The 16431-nt window shown below is 44.1% G+C and overlaps 1 protein-coding gene across 2 annotated transcripts in view; it reads right to left on the bottom strand.

Annotated features, from left to right (window-relative positions):
* Positions 1 to 3397: 3397 nt before the first annotated feature.
* Positions 3398 to 16431, bottom strand: part of GRID1 (glutamate ionotropic receptor delta type subunit 1) — a 680012-nt gene continuing 666978 nt past the window's right edge. The window contains exon 16 of one of the 2 annotated variants that reach the window (XM_060080592.1): positions 3398 to 4087. In XM_060080592.1, the coding sequence (XP_059936575.1) occupies positions 3659 to 4087 (429 nt within the window). In that variant the 3' untranslated portion in view covers positions 3398 to 3658. The remainder of the gene's footprint in view (positions 4088 to 16431) is intronic. The other variant, XM_060080683.1, reaches the window with a different exon arrangement.

The raw sequence follows: 16431 nt of genomic DNA, 5'->3' as shown, positions 1-16431 counted from the left end.
TTTTCTTCCTTTATGTGTCCTTTGTCTTCTTTCAGCGCTTGAAAAGACAAGATTAAGTATGGAATTCATTTCACCTTGGCAAGATTTAGAAGGATCTAGAATTTAGGAACTGGGCAGCTTTTTCTTAAGAAAATAGAACCCTTTGGGATTCCTGTCCAGATCCATCTGTCTGTCCAGATGACCTAGGAATGCCTGAGGGTTCTCTGCCTCCCTGCCCCCGGCGTTTGGAGCCTGCCCCCAACACTGGAGAAGCCTCTCATTGGTGCGGGGACAGAAGGGCAAGGGCCAGACAGGCTCCTTTCAGTGCCTAAAAGTTGAAAACTTGATCATGAAGACCAAACTCCTCAGGTCAGTTCTCTTTGGCCCAAGGCTGGCAGTGGAGCTGTTTCTCCTGCAAAAGCCTAAAAGTCAGAGGGGAACCTTGTGATGCAAAAGATAGGTCTGGAGAGCATATGAATCTGGAGGTCCAGGGCCCAGGCTGGTGATCCTGGAGCCGTAGAGATGACTGGGCATATGGATGTTCACTGGAAAATGGTACCCACAGACCCTCTGAGGGCCAAATATTGAGAAGCCAAGCTGTGGGTCCTCAAAGAATGACAGACCCTTAGCCCGAAGGCCAAAGCACAAGGAAGCAACTTCTCCAAGGTCAGAGTGGATGTAGAGATGAGAGAAGAAACAAAGCCACCCAACTCTTAAAAGGATGTTCATTCCACAAGGACATGGGAACACTTCCCTATGGAGTGTGGCCGAATTTTCTCCAAGGAGTTTTCCAAGAAGTCACATATCACAGGAAGCTGTTAGGTTAACCAAAGATTAGGATGACTTGTCAGCCTGCTCTCACATTGCTCCCCAGTCGGTGTGAGGGTGCTCTGTATACACACTGGGTGAGGAGGGCATGCCTCCACCCCTAGGCGTGCCTGAGACCCACTTGGCCTACGAAGTTGCACTCACAACAGTCCACGCCAATGGGACAGAATCCAGCTGCTGCCCAGGCACAAGCAGATAGCATTTCTTCCCCCACAGAAGAAGAGGATAGGGAGCAAAGTCAAGTTTTATTATTAAACAACTTTAATCCAAATGCTGATTATTATTTGCAGTGTCTGAAGGCACAAAATATACCTAAAATGTATGGAATAGTCTAAACAGAGTTATAAATCCAAAGAGCAAAGCGTGAAAAAAAGATACATTCTGAGCTGACACAGAAATCTGAGTTGGGAAGAATTTTTTCTAGAGAATTTGCTTGAATATCAATCATTTCCCCTCATGCCAAGGATAGGAAATTTTAAAAAATAACATAAACATGGCGAAGAATAACACCATGAGGTGTTAATATTTTTTTATCAGCAAAATACCTTTCCCTCAAAGATCCACTTGCTCTCCTCTCTCTCTCTCTCTCTCTCTCACACACACACACACACACACACACACAATCTCTCACCTCTCCCTGACACCCATTCAAAGCAAACTGTCCAAGAAAATACCCATGGTATACCCCAGAAGACAGGTCATTTTAGGGAGAAAAAAAAAAAAAAAAACGAAAAAAAACAGACTTGGGTGTGAGATAAGGCAGTGAGACCAGAATTTGATTAAAAAAATAGAGAAATATATATGAAAACTTGACCATCCAGGGCAGGACCCCTCAAAGTGCTGATGGAAAGAAAATGAAGCCCGTCCTCCCTCAGGGTAACCATTGCCCACCTAAGCTTCCCCATCTGCGTGCACCCAGGTCTGGGCTCCACACGCTGTGATTGGAGAAATGTCAGTGGATCTCCTTGGTAGCGTGAATATCAGGCCATTCTCAGAATCCACAGATAAATAACATAATTATAAACACTCTCCTCCCCAGTGTGATGCAGCCTCTCCTACTGCTCAATCATGTCATGCAGGACTTTGGGAAAGAAATCAATCCCAAGCTAGTTATCACCCTCATAAATACATCTCTGGAGTAACTCCACAGTGCTATAGGAGAGGCAATCAATAGGACTTTGTATTTCTCCACGACCACAGATCCAAGCTCTCAGCCCCGATTGCTGCTGGAAGAGGGAGCCCCACCCTTTTTGGTGCCAGATGTAGGCTGCGTTCACCACATTCTGGCAGGTCAGGAAAGCAGAATCACCTTCGTCTTCAGAAGAAGAGCTTGAAGGTACAGCTCACAGTACTCGAATTACTCTGCCCCTAGTGTTTTGCTTTGTTTTTGTTTTTTCCCTCTCTGGTTCTATAGTTTAATTGCCCCAGAAAGGGCAATGGAGGGAGGCAGGGCTGTCAGGTTGTCTTCGGCTTCAGAAACAGAGTTTCCTAGCAGGTTTACCAGCTCAAGGATAGGCCTGTGGATCTCAGAGACTGTATGACACCATCAGCCAGGAGGGCCCCTGCTATGGGCTACATCACAGCTTGAGGGTTTCTGGTCTGGAGAAGGTGGCAAAGCAGGGTATGAGGGCTCATGCTGGGCTCCGGCCCTGTTTGGCAGACTGCCTGCAGTGTTTAAGACCCAGAGACATTCTTTTACTTTTGGGGCTACTTCCCTGGGGGCTGGGAATTACTTGTCTCCACATCACACACAGTTACGCTGTTCTTTCTCTCAGAGCTAAGGCTTCCTCTTACCTCAACCAACATGACCCCTTTGATCTACTCTGGGCACTCCCATCACCTAGAGCACTAGTCTGCTCACCTGGGGTACCTCTCTCCACTCCTCCAACAGGATCCTTTTACCTGAAACCACGGATCTCACATCCAAGGGAATATCCTCCCCCTACCTGGCTTCTCATCCCCCCACCTCACCTGATCCACACATCATACCTCGCATCTCCCTATCCCAACAGACAAGGCCAAGCCCACCTCTGCCCAGTCTCCACAGGAAATGATGGGACCTACCCTCCTTCTCCCAGATTCCATCACTTGTTGATTCTTCCAATTAGGAAAAGAAAGTAAAAAACAAGGCCAACAGGAGAACCCTAGAGCATGTCGGCCTCAGAGTTGGTTGCATCGGCCTGATGCTTCTCTTGGGTCCACAGCACACTGTGACATGCAGTAGGGTGACCAATAGGACTGTTCTGTGTCCCGGGAGCCTCCTCAGTCCCAGGCTGACTGGCACAGTTGATCACCCTACTGCACAGGGACCCAGGGGTCGGATCAGCACTGACTTGAGGCTCACCCTTTACCTACCCGAGAGGACTAAGGGGAACCAAGGACCAGGAGCGGAGGAACATGGCAGGAAACCATGGGACAGGGCAGCAAGCAGCAATTGGGTCTCCTCTAAAGGGACCGGCTGCGTACCTTCCTCTCTCCGCCAGCAGGGGACATCCTTATCTGATCGCCCCTCCTGCCCTCGCCCTCAGAAAGGCCCAGGAACAGGGGGCTTCTTTGGCACTTCAGAATGATCACAAGTAATTTGCCTTTTTATTCATATAGAACAAAATTTACAAAGTCATTCATACAGTTTTTGTGGTTTTTTTTTTTTACTGACTTCGAAAATTGGGAATATTCAAAATACACTTTTACCCCACTCCATTCTGTCATTATTTACACATATATACAAGAAAAATGAAAGAGTCTCTGTGTGTGTGCACGTGTGTGTGTGGCTTGTGTTGTTGTTTTCTGGTATTAAAAAGCTCTGCTGGTCGGGTGGGTGGATGGGTGGGCAGGAGGGCAGGCGGCGCGATCAGATGGAGGTGCCGTGGGAGGTGTCCAAGGCCTCCGGAAGGACACCTCCAGGCACGGGCTGGAAGGACATGGGGATGGGGGTCTTCACGGGGCTCTGGCGGAACAGCCCCCCGTTGGGCGACCTGTGTTTGCACTGCATGGAGGGCATGGTGGCCGAACTGCTCAGTGGCAGAGGCAGGTTGCTGCTGGGCCCTGACGAGAGTGTCCGGCTGGTGCCGTGGCTGCTTTGCTCAGGCAAGAAGGTGCTGACCGAGAGCTGCGTGTTCTGATACTCCCGCGCTGGCTCCAAGGCCGGGCTGGGAGCCAAGCCCCCCATCTCCAGGGCCGAGAGCTCAATGGACGCTGGGGAAATCTGCTTGTGAGCAATGTCTTCATCCATTAGACTGTTCATGCGCCGATGGACCTGCTCCAGATTCACTTCTTTGTCCTGCAGGGAAAGCACAGGAGGGTCAGGCCAAGCCCTAACAGGTGCCCCGACTGGCTTTCTGAAAACTCTGGGAGGCTGGAGACCCCAGGCCTGTTCAGCCTGCTGGGCACTGGGTGAGCATGCCCCCATTTCTCTCCCACCTCCCCTTAACTGCATGGCCAGGCCTGTTACCTGGGGTACCAGTAGCCTGGGACACTGCCCCCAGGTAGCAAAGACCCAGCAAGCAGGACTTGGCAGCATCTGCCACCTGCCCCCAACGCCCGCCCGCACTCTGTTTAGAACTGTCACACCCAGAGGCAAGCCTTGAGAGAAGATGCTTTGAACAACTGGCAGAAACAGCAGGAGTCCCATGGGAATAAAAGGGAATGGTCCTTGAGCTCCTAACGTGCCCCATGGATTTGCCATTTAGTGCTCATAATGTTCAAAAGACCTGGGGGGATCAACCCCACCCTATGCAAAAGGAGGCTTGGGTTCAGGAAGGTCAATGGCCTCCCAGATTCATAACCCCAGTGAACGGCACAGGCAGCACAGGAAGCCTGGAGCATTCAAAATCTCCAGAGATCCCAGGGAGGGGGCATGTCCCCGTCTGGAGTCTCATGGGGCTGGGGTCCTGGATAAGGATGGGGGGTGGGATGGTGAGGGAAGAGACTTCCCAGGGGTCAGCTGACTTTTCCAGTATCATGAGAGTTTGAGGCTGCCAAGATAGGCGACCCTCACACACCTGACTCTCCACACGGTGCACGGCGTCAAGGAAGTTGTTTTGTTTGTTCAATTATCTATTTGCTTAAGAAAAGAAGCAGAACAAATATCAGTGATATTTTGTCTACAGTGTCAGAATAAATCAAAGAGGCCAAACTACTTGAAAGCTTTTTGAAGAAAAAAGACCATGTAATCTACTTCCTCAGTTTCTCCCCAGTGACCTGGGGTACAAACCCAGGTGTCCATGGAAGAGCCATGCCAGCCCCTCAGTGAGGTGTTAGAAGTTGCAGTCCTATTTTCAGGAGTATTAGTGCGGATGTGCCAGGCAAGGTTATTCCCACTGCCTGTGCTTCCCTGTTGTCAAACTGCATGAGCAATACCAAGTCAAAGCTCTGCTGCAAGACAGAGCATCACAGGCTGTCTAATGTCAACATCCATATAGCAGAGAGAGAAACCTGTCTCCTGTCCACCTGGTAGGGTTGTTTCAAAAGAAAAAAGAAGGATACACACATATCCAAGGGCCATTCCAGTGGCTGCTTTGGGCTCCTCTAAGGCTAGTGGGAGAGGATATTCCCCAGGAAGAGGCAACCCTAAATACCTGGCCTGAGCTCCCCTCTCATACGAGAGTATGTGGGGTTGGTTAAGTTTCATCCCATTAAGTCTCATCCCAGCCTTTCTCAGGCAAGGAAGCTATCTCTGCAGACCACTCCATGCTCCCAATGCAGGGAGCTCCATGCTCCCAATGAAGGGAGCTCCATGCTCCCTGGCATGGAGAAGGCAGGACCACTGCTCTCTCCACAACTTTGTTGAGTTCATGACTAGCACACAGGGCTTGGCTTCTGGCAGGACACCTGCTATCTTCCCCAGAACCTTTCCCAGAACAAGAAGACTGACAATACTCATACAACAATGAGGAACTCATTCGAGGCCAAGAGGAAACCTGAGGATAAGAAATCCAACTGGTTTGAGGGTGGAAGGCACTATGGGAAGTGGGTCATTTCATAATGGAAGCCACATCAGAAATCGTTGACATGGCCCCATGGGCAGAGCCAAGCTTCCAGTGATCTGAAGCCGAAGCTCAGCAGAGCTCAGCTCACCATTGCTGGGAGACTAGCTCCAAGTTAGGGACACCTCTGGGTGGCAAGTATGATGGGTGAAATTGGGGCAAGTGGCTAGAGAGTACCAGGCCTTTACTTAGACTAAACATGGTGCATACAATGTCTTTCACTGACTCCTTCAACAGTCTGTAAAATGTTTACCAAACTAAATCCAAGTTCTCTTCTTAACTAAATTACAGCATGGTTGATCCAGCTCTGTGCAACCTTGCTCTTTTCCATTTATCATTTATATGCTGTGTTTCTATTCTTGAATATTGAACTATTTTTAATAGTTGTTCAACTGTTATATTAGGCACTGGCTGTTTTACTGCTATCAAGCATCAATTCTCCCTTCCCAAGAAGACCATGATTTATTTTCCTTGAGGGAATCACTTTTTCCCCACTAGATAAGTTTGGCAGTGCCCTGCCTACCTGTAGCCAAAAGGCAGGACCATGACCCAGGTAAGGACAAGAGAACTGGATCTGAATCCTGAACAGAGATAAAGAGACAGAAGATGGTTGACGGTCCATCCACGACAGCGGTAGTGCTTCAAGAAACTTTCTACTCTGTGACCACCTCCTGGATTTTGCCTCCCAGCCCTCCAAACAAGCCTTGACTTCTGCCCATCACCCAGCATGCTTCTCCAGCCTTCTCATGGCTGCTGTGAGCTCCTGATAAGCTTCTGATGCACTGTTTCATGTGTGTCAGCCAAAGTCAGTGCCACGGCTGTGTTGGTAAATATTTGTATCTATGGGCTATTTTCATTTCAAAATACATGAAGGGAAGAAGACAGGTACCAGACCCTGTCTGGTCAGACACTTTTGGAGCTTAAGAATATAAACTTCCCTTCTCTTTGCAGCCAGCCAAGCTCGAAGAATGGACAAACCAAGGGCTGGCAGAGCCTTTAGCCTAAAGGAAAACTGATGACCAAGTGAGTGGTCCTGGGATCACTGGAAGAACTAGTTAGTTGCATAATCTTGCCTTTTTCTCCTTTCTGTTTTCTTTTCAGGGCTGTAAGAATCCTTTTGAGGATAGAAATAAGTAGTTTAAGAGTAGACTAATTTGGAGTGGGAGGTGAGTGTCTTGGTCCCAGCTGTGTTCACTCTGGATTCTGGCAGTTAAAGGAGAGGGCTTGGCCCCCTTTTTCATAGTCAATAGAACACTTGGCCAGGACAAGTGTTCATATGCTCCAATGTTTTGGGGGTAGACAGGTAGAGAATGAGAACTTCCTGCCAAAGAAGGCCAGAGGGAGACAGAGAGTTGAGAGTGGGAGCAAAGTGAAAGGAGCCCTCTTACCTAATGCCAGGGAAACAGACATAAGGAAAGCTTTGTGGGAAGACCAACCAACCAAAATCTTCTGGAGAAATGGGAGCAAAAGAGGTCACCTTTTTGATGAAATCCTTCACCAGTGAAGGACAAGGGAGAGGAGGCTTGGGGGCAGTATTATAAAAGTGATAGGGCACAGGCATAATTATATAATAATCTATCATAATTATCACAGCTCAGAGAGGTTGACCAGGTAATATCAAAGCATCTAGAATAAAGACCAGCCCAGAGTGTGGATGTGGAGACAATCCGATACCCTAGAGTGCAGATTTTTGGAGGAAAGAACTTGAATAAATAGCATTTATTTTGTGTGTTTTTTTTTTTTTTTTTTTTTTGCTGTACGCGGGCCTCTCACTGTTGTGGCCTCCCCCATTGCGGAGCACAGGCTCCGGACGCACAGGCCCAGCGGCCATGGCTCACGGGCCCAGCCTCTCCGCGGCATGTGGGATCTTCCCAGACCGGGGCACGAACCCGTATCCCCTGCATCGGCAGGCGGACTCTCAACCACTGTGCCACCAGGGAAGCCCCTGTGTGTTTTTTTAAAACATCTTTTTTCCCACTTATTATTAGCACTTGACATGAGGTGGAGAAGAAGGAGGATGAAATTTGGAACCAAAGGTTGAGATTTGAGTCTGGCTTCTGCTAAGACACACAATCTATCTGGGCCTCCATTCTCTCCCCTATAACATGGCAGTTGTACTAAAATCTGCTTCCTAGGAGCCAGGTGAAGATCAGGGAAGATGGTGAATATAAAAGTAAATGTTGTGATAATTGTACAAATATTTAACAATGTTAATAATAATTGCTGCTATTGATAAGATTGAAAAATATTTCCCTAATGTTGCATACCCGACTCCTGAGGCCTTTCTAAGATGGGTTTCTTTTTTTATTTTTATTGTATCATTCACTATGTCATTTAAAAAAATTATTGTAATTTTTTATACAGCAGGTTATTAGTTAACTATTTTATACATATTAGTGTATATATGTAAATCCCAATCTCCCAATTCATCACCCCACCACCCCACCGCCACTTTGCCCCCTTGGTGTCCATATGTTAGTTCTCTACATCTGTGTCTCTATTTCTGCCTTGCAAACCAGTTCATTGGTACCATTTTTCTAGATTCCACATATATGAGTTAATATACGATATTTGTTTTTCTCTTTCTGACTTACTTCACTCTGCATGACAGTCTCTAGGTCCATCCACGTCTCTACAAATGACCCAATTTCGTTCCTTTTTAGGCTGAGTAATATTCCATTGTATACATGTACCACATTTTATCTATTCGTCTGTCGATGGACATTTAGGTTGCTGCCATGACCTGGCTACTGTAAATAGTGCTGCAATGAATATTATGGTGCATGTGGCTTTTTGAATTGTGGTTTTCTCTGGGTATATGCCCAGGAGTGGGATTGCTGGGTCATATGATAATTCTATTTTTAGTTTTTTAAGGAACCTCCATACTGTTCTCCATAGTGGCTGTATCAATTTACATTCCCACCAACAGTGCAAGAGGGTTCCCTTTTCTCCACACCTTCTCCAGCATCTGTTGTTTGTAGATTTTCTGATGATGCCCATTCTAACTGGTGTGAGGTGTTATCTCATTGTAGTTTTGATTTGTATTTCTCTAATAATTAGTGATGTTGAGCAGCTTTTCATGTGCCTCTTGGCCATCTGTATGTCTTCTTTGGAGAAATGTCTATTTAGGTCTTCTTCCCATTTTTGGATTGGGTTGTTGGTTTTTTTAATATTGAGCTGCATGAGCTGTTTATATATTTTGGAGATTAATCATTTGTCCGTTGATTAGTTTGCAAATATTTTTTCCCATTCTGAAGGTTGTCTTTTCGTCTTATTTGTAGTTTCCTTTGCTTTGCAAAAGATTTTATGTTTCATTAGGTCCCATTTGTTTATTTTTGTTTTTATTTCCATTCCTCTAGGAAGTGGATCAAAAAAGATCTTGCTGTGATTTATGTCAAAGACTGTTCTTCCTATGTTTTCCTCTAAGAGTTTTATAGGGTCCAGTCTTACATTTAGGTCTCTAATCCATTTTGAGTTTATTTTTGTGTATGGTGTTAGGGAGTGTTCTAATTTCATTCTTTTACATGTAGCTGTCCAGTTTTCCCAGCACCACTTATTGACGAGGCTGTCTTTTCTCCATTGTATATCCTTGCCTCCTTTGTCATACATGAGTTGACCATAGGTGCGTGGGTTTACCTCTGGGCTTTCTATCCTGTTCCATTGATGTATATTTCTCTTTTTGTGCCAGTACCATATTGTCTTGATTACTGTAGCTTTGTAGTATAGTCTGAAGTCAGGGAGTCTGATTCCTCCAGCCCCTTTTTTTTTCCCTCAAGACTGCTTTGGCTATTCGGGGTCTTTTGTGTCTCCATACAAATTTTAAGATTTTTTGTTCTAGTTCAGTAAAAAATGCCATTGGTAATTTGATAGGGATTGCATCAAATCTGTAGATTGCTTTGGGTAGTGTAGTCATTTTCACAATATTGATTCTTCCAATCCAAGAACATGATGTATCTCTCCATCTGTTGGTATCATCTTTAATTTCTTTCAACAGTGTCTTATAGTTTTCTGCATACAGGTCTTCGGTCTCCTTAGGTAGGTTTATTCCTAGGTATTTTATTCTTTTTGTTGCAGTGGGAAATGGGAGTGTTTCCTTAATTTCTCTTTCAGATTTTTCATCATTAGTGTATAGGAATGTAAGAGATTTCTGTGCATTAATTTTGTATCCTGCTACTTTACCACATTCATTGATTAGCTCTAGTAGTTTTCTGGTAGCATCTTTAGGATTCTCTATCCATAGTATCATGTCATCTGCAAACAGTGACAGTTTTACTTCTTCTTTTCCAATTTGTATTCCTTTTATTTCTTTTTCTTCTCTGATTGTCATGGCTAGGACTTCCAAAACTATGTTGAATAATAGTGGCGAGAGTGGACATCCTTGTCTTTTTCCTGATGTAAGAGGAAATGCTTTCAGTTTTTACCATTGACAATGATGTTTGCTGTGGGTTTGTCGTCTATGGCCTTTACTATGTTGAGGTAGATTCTCTCTATGCCTACACTCTGAAGAGTTTTTATCATAAATGAGTGTTGAATTTTGTCAAAAGCTTTCTCTGCATCTATTGAGATGATCATATGGTTTTTATTCTTCAGTTTGTTCATATGGTGTATCACACTGATTGATTTGCATATATTGAAGAATCCTTGCATCCCTGGGATAAATCCCACTAAATGATGGTGTATAATCCTTTTAATGTGCTGTTGGATTCTGTTTGCTAGTATTTTGTTGAGGATCTTTGCATCTACATTCATCAGTGATATCAGTCTGTAATTTTCTTTTATTGTAGAGTCTTTGTCTGGTTTTGGTATCAGGGTGATGGTGGCTTCATAGAATGAGTTTCGGAGTGTTCCTTCCCCTGCAAGTTTTTGGAAGAGTTTGAGAAGTATTGGTGTTAGCTCTTCTGTAATTGTTTGATAGAATTCACCTGTGACGCCATCTGGTCCTGGACTTTTGTTTGTTGGAAACTTTTTAATCACAGTTTCAATTGCATTATTTGTGATTAGTCTCCTCATATTTTCTATTTTTTCCTGGTTCAGTCTTGGAAGGTTATACCTTTCTAAGAATTTGTCCATTTCTTCCAGGTTGTCCATTTTATTGGCATAGAGTTGCTTGTAGTAATCTCTTAGGATCCTTTGTATTTCTGTGGTGTCCATTGTAATTTCTCCATTTTCATTTCTAATTTTATTGATTTGAGTCCTCTCCCTCTTTTTCTTGATGAGTCCAGCTAAAGGTTTACCAATTTTATCTTCTCAAAGAACCAACTTTTAGTTTTATTGATTTTTGCTATTGTTTTGTTTCTATTTCATTTATTTCTGCTGTGATCTTTATTTCTTCCCTTCTGCTAACTTCGGGTTTTGTTTGTTCTTTCTCTAGTTCCTTTAGGTGTAAGGTTAGATTGAGATTTTTCTTGTTCCTTGAGGTAGGCTTGTATTGCTATAAACTTCCCTCTTAGAACTGCTTTTTCTGCATCCCATAGGTTTTGGATCGTTGTGTTTTCATTGTTATTCGTCTCTAGGTATTTTTTGATTTCTTCAGTGACCTCTTGGTTATTTAGTAACGTATTGTTTAGACTCCATGTTTTTGTGTCTTTTATGTTTTTTTTTTCCTGTAATTGATTTCTAATCTCACAGAGTTGTGGTCAGAAAAGATGCTTGATATGATTTCAGTTTTCTTAAATTTACTGAGGCTTGATTTGTGACCCAAGATGTGAATCCTGGAGAATGTTCCATGTGCACTTGAGAAGAAAGTGTAATCTGCTGTTTTTGGATGGATTGTCCTATAAATATCAATTAAATCTATCTGGTCTATTGTGTCATTTAAAGCTTGTGTTAGGTTATTAATTTTCTGTCTGGATGTTCTGTCCATTGGTGTAAGTAAGGTGTTAGAGTCCCTCACAATTACTGTGTTACTGTCAGTTTCCTGTTTGATAGCTGTTAGCATTTCCCTTAGGTATTGAGGTGCTCCTATTTTGGGTGCATATATATTTAAATTGTTATATCTTCTCCTTGGATTGATCCCTTTATCATTATGTAGTGTCCTTTCTTGTCTCTTGTAACATTCTTTATTTTAAAGTCTATTTTATTTGATATGAGTATTGCTACTCCAGCTTTCTTTTGATTTCCATTTTCATGGAATATCTTTTTCCATCCCTTCACTTTCAGTTTGAATGTGTCCCTAGGTCTGAAGTGGGTCTCTTGTAGACAGCCTATAGATGGGTCTTGTTTTTGTATCCATTCAACAATGCTGTGTCTTTTGGTTGGAGCATTTAATCCATTCACATTTAAGGTGATTATCGATATGCATGTTCCTATTACCATTTTCTAATTGTTTTGGGTTTGTTTTTGTAGGTCCTTTTCTTCTCCTGTGTTTCCCACTTAGAGAAGTTCCTTTAGCATTTGTTGTAGAGCTGGTTTGGTGGTGCTGAATTCTCTTAGCTTTTGCTTGTCTGTAAAGCTTTTGATTTCTCCATTGAATCTGAATGAGATCCTTGCCAGGTAATCTTGATTGTAGGTTCTTCCCTTTCATCACTTTAAGTATATCATGCCACTCCCTTCTGGCTTGTAGAGTTTCTGCTGAGAAATCAGCTATTAACCTTATGGGAGTTCCCATGTATGTTATTTGTCATTTTTCCCTTCTTGCTTTTAATAATTTTTGTCTTTAATTTCTGTCAATTTGATTACTTGATTTGATTACTTCGTGGACTTGGGTGGCTATTTCCTTCCCCATGTTAGGGAAGTTTTCAACTATAATCTCTTCAAATATTTTCTCATATCCTCTCTCTCTCTCTCTCTCTCTTCTCCTTCTGGGACTCCTATAATGAAAATGTTGGTGCACTTAATGTTGTCCCAGACGTCTCTTAGACTGTCTTCATTTCTTTTCATTGTTTTTTCTTTATTCTGTTCCATGGCAGTGAATTCCACCATTCTGTCTTCCAGGTCACCTCTCTGTTCTTCTGCCTCTGTTATTCTGCTGTTGTTTCCTTTTAGTGTATTTTTCATTTCAGTTATTGGACTGTTCATCTCTGTTTGTTTTTTCTTTAATTCTTCTAGGTCTTTGTTAAATAATTCTTGCATCATCTCGATCTTTGCCTCAATTCTTTTCCGAGGTCCTGTATCATCTTCACTATCATTATTCTGAATTCTTTTTCTGGAAGGTTGCCTATCTCCACTTCATTTAGTTGTTTTTCAGGGGTTTCATCTTGTTCCTTCATCTGGTACATAGTCCTCTGCCTTTTCATTTTGTCTATCTTTTTATGAATGTGGTTTCGTTCCACAGGCTGCAGGACTATAGTTCTTCTTGCTTCTGCTGTCTGCCCTCTGGTGGATGAGGCTATCTAAGAGGCTTGTGCAAGCTTCCTGATGGGATGAACTGGGGATGGGTAGAGGTGGGTGTTGCTCTGGTGGGCAGAGCTCAGTAAAACTTTAATCTGCTTGTCTGCTAATGGGTGGGGCTGGGTTCCCTCCTTGTTGGTTGTTTGGCCAGAGGCAACCTAGCACTGGAGCCTACCCAGCTCTTTGGTGTGGCTAATGGCAGCCTCCAGGTGGGCTCACGCTAAGGAGTACCTCCCAGAACTTCAGTTGCCAGTGTCCTTGTCCCCGTGGTGAGCCACAGCCACCCCCCACCTCTGCAGGAGACCCCCTAACACTAGCAGATAGGTCTGGTTCAGTCTCCCGTGGGGTCACTGCTCCTTCCCCTGGGTCCTGATGCACACACTACTTTATGTGTGCCCTCCAAGAGTGGAGTCTCTGTTTCCCCTAGTCCTGTTGAATTCCTGCCATGAAATCCTACGCCTTCAAAATCTGATTCTCTGGGAATTCCTACTCCTGTGGCTGGACCCCTAGCATGGGAAGCCTGACGTGGGGCTCAGAATCTTCACTCTAGTGGGTGGACTTCTGTGGTATAATTGTTGTCCAGTTTGTGAGTCACCCACCCAGTGGTTATGGGATTTGATTTTATTGTGATTGTGCCCCTCATACCATCTCATTGCAGCTTCTCCTTTGTCTTTGGATGTGGGATATATTTTTTGGTGAGTTCCAGTGTCTTCCTGTCAATGATTGTTCAGTAGTTAGTTGTGATTCCGTGTTCTCGCAAGAGGGAGTGAGAGCACGTCCTTCTACTCTGCCATCTTGAACAAATCTTAGATGGCTTTCTTAAGTGCAGTCTTTTCCCGAGATGGCTGCCTGCTCTCCTCTGCCTGGAAGGCCTCTCTCTGATCTTTTTCTTGAATAAATAGCATTTTTAAATCCATATTTTTTCTTGCCTCCAATTAAGGACAAATGAATCACTTCCAAGAAGGGCTGCAAAGCTGTGCAGTGGGTCTCATCTTCCACTGAGGTTATTCATTAGCCTGTAACCTCTCCTCATTGGGACACAGAGAAAATGTCCATACCCATTGAACAAACTTTCCAAGGAGACCTTCCTACTCCAAATGGCAGTCAAGAAACCCATCCTCTCCACACCAGTGGGACCTCATTCTATTCAAAATCTATTACTGCTGGTCGATCCAACAGAAAATCAAACCTGGGGAAAAGAGGATGCCATCATGAGCTTCCTATATTGGTTGTTTAACTGCACAAGAAAATGAGTAGAACTAAGCCAAATACCTCCTTATCCTCTCTGAAAAACACATGCAGCCCATTTCTGAGTCTCCCAATATGTCCCATTAGGTGATGGGACAAAAGTCTGTTTAGGGGGCCAGAGCTGAAGTGCAGAGGATTGGAAAAAACCACCTTCTTTGGAAACTCTGGAAACACTGTCTTCTTGGATCAGATTGAGCACACATCAAGTCATTTCTGGTGGCTCCCTGTCCAAGGAAGTAGGAGGCAGACATAATCCACCTGCTCAAGGAAAGAGGCAGGAATGATTTGAATAATTATATTTTAGACAAAATGGGGCATTCTATTATGTTATGCAAATTCAAATAATGGACTTTTTTATGTGCATTACATCAGTTTACATCCTCATTATATCAAGGTTTCAGTGTTCAACCAGGTAATGACAGCTGTGGAAAAAGACTTGGAAGCTTGCTGCTGCATTCATTAATTTACTGTAAGTAACTGACCTAGTTAAACGGCCCTGAATATGACATAAAATTCATTGATGGCATTTATCCATGAATCCGGCTGAATTCCAGTTCTGTGTTTGTTACCTCATATTAAACATGACAACATATGCACCAACAAAGGTTAATGGAGACCCTCTCCCAGCTACTGTCTTGCAGAGAGATCAAGTTCTGTAACTGAGCCTCTGTTCACCAACATGGAAATAAAACACTGTACTGGAAAATGGTAATTAACTAAACTATCATCTTTGCAAGAGCCGGTTCCAGGTGGGACTCATTAGAACTGACTTTATTTGGAGTCCAATGGCTCCTACTTTAAGTTAGGCAGGAACAAAATGGAATGAGGGACTTCCCACATGACAGAATGGTTGTAGGAGGTGATCTTCTATTACCTCAGACCAACCAGGTAGTAAGTAAGACCCAACTGGCTGGGAGAAACACCATCAACATGATCTTCTAAAGTGTTGCCCCAAAGAATTGCTCCAACCCAAAGGGCTGGCCTGGGGATCTTAGAGAAACAGCCGGGTACGAGCAAAGAAGCTGAACTTTAAGCCAATGAAGTGGTCTCAGGGGATGAGATGGGCAGTATTTCAGAACGTTAGAGAAAGAGTTCTGATGAGCTTATTTTCAGATTTTGTAGGGGCAGACAAGGAAAGGAGGGCGGTAACAGACACCTCCCACCTCCTACATGGTAGCAGCAGGTACACATGGGGTGGAGAGACTTGCTCACGGTTACACAATTCTATGGTAAGTGGAGCACCAGGATGAGAGCCTGTGTTTACCCAGTTCCAAAACCTGAGCTCTTTTCCACTCATTTTCCCCCTGGCATGATGGTGTAGACCACTGGTTTTCATCCTTGACAGGATATCAGAAGCACATGGGGAGCTTCTAGAAATTACAGTTGTCCAGATCTGCCTAATATGACCCTTTGGGGAACGGAGCCCAAGCATCTGTATTTCTAAAAAGCTCCAGAATGAATCACCTCTGATGTGCAGCCAGAATTGAAAGCCATTGATCCAGCTGCAATAGTTCCACAACAATTTAACATTAATAACATTTTCTTTATAGGATCCTAGACTGGTTCATTCATTCGATAAACACTTTTGAGCTCCTACTACAAGAGGAGCTAATGTTCTTCGTGAAGCATCCATCTTGGTCCCTGGCACACAGAAGGTGCTCAATAGTTTGTATTCATCACCCCTTAATAAGAGGTCCCACCGTTCCAGAAACTGAGCAAAGTTATAGGAATGCAGAGGTGGAGAAGAGCCAACAGACTCAAAGCAGAGATAGGCAGGTAAACCATTAGTGGCAATTTGGAATTCCACCCAACACTCAATCCTGAGTGTTTACACAGGGAGGTAAGAAGGCCCGTGGAGATGGGCAAGGGAGGTTTTACAGAGCGGGGTGACGTCTGAGCTGGTTTTGAGCTACACGCTGGTGTACGGTAAATGTTCAGTGCCTTCTTACTGAAAGGCCATGAGTGAAGGGCTGAAACACACACTCACTGTCTTTACCCTCATGCCCAGGGATCTGATAACAGCAGTGTAGCCACTGGGCCAGGATCCATTTTCAGCAGAAGC

This window comes from Mesoplodon densirostris, chromosome 1, assembly GCF_025265405.1.
Source record: "Mesoplodon densirostris isolate mMesDen1 chromosome 1, mMesDen1 primary haplotype, whole genome shotgun sequence".
Classification (NCBI taxonomy): Eukaryota; Metazoa; Chordata; class Mammalia; order Artiodactyla; family Ziphiidae; genus Mesoplodon; species Mesoplodon densirostris.
The sequence above is the reverse complement of the archived record's forward strand: the minus strand, read 5'-3'. Positions and strand labels throughout refer to the sequence as shown.